At 36.4% G+C, this 5,085-nt stretch overlaps 1 protein-coding gene across 1 annotated transcript in view; it reads left to right on the top strand.

The window, feature by feature from the left end:
* The window catches only part of LOC125027290 (band 7 protein AGAP004871-like), a gene marked incomplete in the record, with an annotated part of 593,822 nt that extends 589,707 nt beyond the window's left edge, over positions 1-4,115 (top strand). The window contains 1 exon segment of the mRNA XM_047616265.1: positions 569-4,115. Within this exon segment, the coding sequence (XP_047472221.1) occupies positions 569-733 (165 nt within the window).
* Positions 4,116-5,085: the final 970 nt, after the last annotated feature.

Here is a 5,085-nt window from a genome sequence, read left to right as displayed (position 1 = left end):
TGGAATTGTAATGACTAAAGATAAATGTTGAAACTTCACTCATTTGCAAGAGAGTGCATGGCGTATTAAGATATTAACTCTCAATATTTATTCTGCATGAGTGATGAGTCTGTGAAGTTTATATATATACATACTATGCATAGTAATATAAGATTAGATTTAAGTATTTATAAATAAGACATTTGATTGTCAGGTAAATAAAAAATAATATTTAAAATTAAATAGGGGAAAACAATCGAAAATGTGAAAAACAAAATTGTTCACTAAATCATAACTAAAATCACATATCATGATAATAAAAAACATCATAATTATGAGTCACTTCACAACGAGATATCCCCTAATCCTGCCTGAATTGTGTATAAATTCTCAATCAACTGAATCATCCTGGGTTAAAGAGACACCCACAGCACAGTGATGATGATGTTATATTGCAAAAGAAATCATAATAGAAGTGATCATTTCTAACAATAATATATATACATTTACATACATATCTATATATATTATCCCTCTGACGCAGCCTGGTCTCACAGCCCTTCTAATCCGCTCCTCTCCCGCTTTCCAGCTCCGCTACATGCAAACCCTGAACGCCATAAGTGCAGAGAAGAACTCAACCATTATATTCCCGCTGCCAATCGACCTCCTCTCCCATTACATGAAGAGTGGGAACGGAAACGGCAAGAGAAAGACGAAAAGCAAGAAGGAGGATGTTCTCTCCGACGATGAATAGGGCACACTAAAAAGTTCGAGATACACAAGAGATTCCACTTTGAGATGTACTGCCAAGCTAGCCTTCAGTTAGAGCCGTGTAGTTTATCTTAGCCATTTTTGATCCGAGCTGTAAATTCTTTGGCTACTTCGGCTAATGTTGTTTTCGAAGCCGGTGGAGGGGCGGGGGTTGAGCGAGGGAGAGGGAGGGGGGGGGGAGGAGAAGGGGAGAAGGGGGAGGCGTGTAGAGAGGGATAGGTGGCGTGTAGAAAAGGGAGCAATAATCTCCCTTTGTTGTTATATGGCCCCTCCCCCCTTCCTTCCCCTCCCTTCCATTCCCCTCCGCTCCCCACACCTGCCCCCCTCCCCTGGCGAGCTTACCTCTAGTAGCCTCTTAGAAATGTATGTCTCAGGAATGATTCATATCTTCCAGGTCGGTCTAAGTAAGAATTCTAATCCACTAGCTTAAGATATCTTGTAAATAACCCAAGGGAGAATATAAGAAGATGGGCAAATATCCAATATTTTTGTAGAACGATGAAAATCAAAATGGCAAAAAAATCACACACCAAAATGATCATAGAAGATAAGACCACTAAACACATTATCAAAAAGTGAATACTGTGCAAGCAGGGAAAATCCAACACAGATGTTTGTAATCAGGCATATCAGCATGACCAATACCACATAACAGAGAGGTGCCGAGCTGAACAGTTCAGTGTGAATATCTCCCTGTTCACTGTTCCCCAAAAGCTCCTGGATTACGTGTACTTAGACGAACAGGAATTATATAAGTATTGTTCTTTCACATACAGTAGGACGGCAACAAACATTTCTTGTGTATCTTGAATAAAGAGAGAGCGTGTTTTGGTGGTACGACGACAGAGAGCGTTTCAAGCTGACTTCAACACTGTAATTAGGTTTATGTATACTTAGTACAAATATACAGAGTTTCAAACTGCGCAATGTACGGGAGAAAATGCAAAATCCTCACCATTATATACACACCTGTCTTCACAGAGGACCCGCTCTTGAGGAGAGGTTAGTTAGCGAATGCCAAATAGAAGAAGAAGCAGAAGAAAACTTTTAAAAAAGAGAGATAACAGTAAGATTGAAACAATTTGTACTCTTCCCGCGAAAGCACGCCCATGACTTTTTACAGTAACCAGGCTTGAAAGGATTGCTGTTGATAATCACTCATAGATCTTCTTGTTTATTGTGGATCCAAAGAGACTACGAAGAAGCGTTTCTCTCTGGCAATTTGCCATTTTTCTAGATTTATCATATCCATTTACGTATGTGAGTACATATATATATATATATATATATATATATATATATATATATATATATATGTATGTATGTATATATATAATTCATTCTTTTCTAACTGTACACTCGACACTGGAACTAAGGAGGGAATCATTCTATCAGTTTTGTACAAAGAGTGATAACCAATATTCTATTCCCTCGAAAAATCTATCGTTTGTACTATTTCCGATCACATGGTTGAATCTCCCCCTTAAACATATATCAGATTCAGTGTTCAGCGAATTGTAAGTGACACATCTTGTGGACTCTGCAAATTAAATTTTGCAAGAAATTTGTAATTAAAGTCGATCCCTCTTTGCTTTCCTCTGCAAGATTGTGATAACAATACAAAAGCAAAAAAAAAAAAAAAAAAAGAAAGAGAGATAGAGAGAGAAAGAGAGAGAATAAATAAATAAACCTAAAAGCCGAATAGAGGCAAACCCGCCACAGATGCGTCACAAGGAACGTTTCTTAGTAAACAACGGATCCACAGCAACACATGTGCATATCAACCACGCCACTCAGTCCCCTATACTCCACCTGATGAGTGTCTGACAGACGAGTATGATGGCAATAAGTATACTTCAGCCCCTACTTCTTGAGCATTTGGTATGCCCCGTCTCTAAGGTATGTAAAGAATCCTCTCAAAAAAGTAATAATGATGATAATGATAAGTCAGTAATGATAGTAGTTCGGAGAAAAAATATAAACTTCATCAACTGCCTCCCTCAAGTCTCTTTGTTTGTTTGTTTGTTTGTTGACGTCTTTGCGTGCTTGAGGTGTCATGCGTCCGGTCGAAGGAGGAGGCATGCCAGATTTCTGAAGTGTAGCGGGCTGTGTTAAAGACATTATGTTGCACTCACTCGAAATACTTCTATTACCGTATATAAATATAAATATTACGTAGCACTCAATAGCAATAATAAGGAAAGAGCTTCGTTATAAAAGTTTCAAAGTAGTCTGAGCAATTAGCTTATCAAAATATAAAAAAAATAAAAAAAGGCGTAGAGTACGACAATACGAAATATTATCAAAATCTCTTAGATTTTGTAAAAAATAATAACAAATCTATTCAACAATGGAAAAATATAGGTATAACCTGTCAGTCTATAGTAGTTTTTTCTGATATCAATATTTTAAATGTCCTGTATATGACAAACTTTGCATGAAGTCTATGTTGCATATTGACAGATTTTTGTATTGAACAAAAAACAAAATATTATATAACTGTGAGATTCTAAATGACTGCACTTGATATTAGAGAGGGTTCTTTTGAGCGTGCATCGCCCCGGGCACAGTCTGCGGCACAGGTCGTGGGGTCGAATTCAAGAACCGCAGAAGCTCGCCAGTCTAGGCAGCTTTTCGTCCCAATTTTTGTCTTAGTTTTAGCCTAGGCCTACTCGCCTACTCGCGCGCTGGAGGTGAAATGTTCAATTCATAATTGTCATTTTTTTATCATTTTATTTTCAATTGTTTGTTTCCGTTGTTGAAGTCTCTGAGAACAAATGCGGAATGCTCCCGCCGACATGTGAGATCGAGCGGGAAACTTCATAGACGCATAACGTACTTCATTTGCTGTAAAATGATATATATTAATAGACTGTTTTTAGATACAGAGACAGAATCAGCTGGACGCAAAGTGTAGAAGAAAAAATGCCAAAAAAAAAAACTGCGGCTTTTGAATACGGCTGTATTAATGCTTCTAGGCGATATATTTTGTGATTTTTTTTTTCTGGCGGCCATATTTCTTAACGGGCGAACATCTTTTGAATGCAGTGGAGGTCAGTTTAACGAACTTTATCGTACATCAGTGATTAAGATAGTCTTCTAGCGTCGTCCACTGCATCCGAAACCCTTCGCTTAAAACTGAAATTCACCCAAAGAACAATAAGAATCACTAACAATGTGCCCAATAAAAAAGGACAACTATAGAACGAGTGTGATTCTTTTCAATATTTTTTTCTTACTAACAACAAATTTCATCACTAACGATTTCTCAAGCCCTCCCGCATGCTATTTGCGGTTATCCAAATCTCCTTTTTCGACTAACCCCCCCCCCCCCCCTCAAGAAGATACACACCACTTTACAAATATATATAAAGAAAAAAAAAACGAACAAATCTACTTCATCCTATGTGTGACATTATACTTTGGAGATATTTTTGGTACATAATATTCTGCGTGAATTCAGCAGAGTCGATGCGCTGTGCTATGAAAACTTCTCTACTGCCCGTGTTGTTGTTCCACTAGTCTGAATTAAAACAATAGCTTGCTTTCCTCTGTTCTTTTCGTTCATAAAATATATTCGAGACATTCTAGATGATATTCAGACTTCTAGAAGATATTCCTATCCGATCGATGCTCGAACAGTCTTCACGAACGCATTTCTCTATCGTTATTTTCTTTTCTCTTTCCAACGTTCATTTTAGGCTCAAACAAAGCGGCATGCGAGACGTTACAAATGCTGAGACGAAATCGATTATACGGAACAGTCCAAAGGTTCACTTCCATGTCAATCTCTACTATATGCAAATCTGATTATTTTCGGATTAGAGACAACCATACCATGACAACCCTATTCTTATTCAAATTGGCCGAGTTTGATTTGTCAATGTGTCAACCGGCTGCAGGTTCGTGTACTGTAACACATACGCAGCTAGATATGTGAGTGACACAACGGAATATTGTGGTAAAACATCTTTGTCTGAAATTAACAATAATACTTTTTCCTTTGACTGTTTACATACAGCAAATTCTGTATGTTTATACGAGTATGAATATATGCATGTATGTATATATGTATATGTATATATATGTATGTATGTATGTTTGTATATGTATATGTATATGTATATGTATATGTATATGTATATGTGTATGTGTGTATACATGCATATATATATATATATATATATATATATATATATATATATGTTTGTATATATATAAATATTATATATATATATATATATATATATATATATATATATATATATATATATATATATATAAGTATGTTGATGCCCGATCTCTTACGTATATTAAGTTGTAAATAGATAGGCA

The sequence above is a fragment of the Penaeus chinensis genome, chromosome 7, assembly GCF_019202785.1.
Source record: "Penaeus chinensis breed Huanghai No. 1 chromosome 7, ASM1920278v2, whole genome shotgun sequence".
NCBI classification, from domain to species: domain Eukaryota; kingdom Metazoa; phylum Arthropoda; class Malacostraca; order Decapoda; family Penaeidae; genus Penaeus; species Penaeus chinensis.
This window is presented reverse-complemented; position numbering and strand designations above follow the sequence as displayed.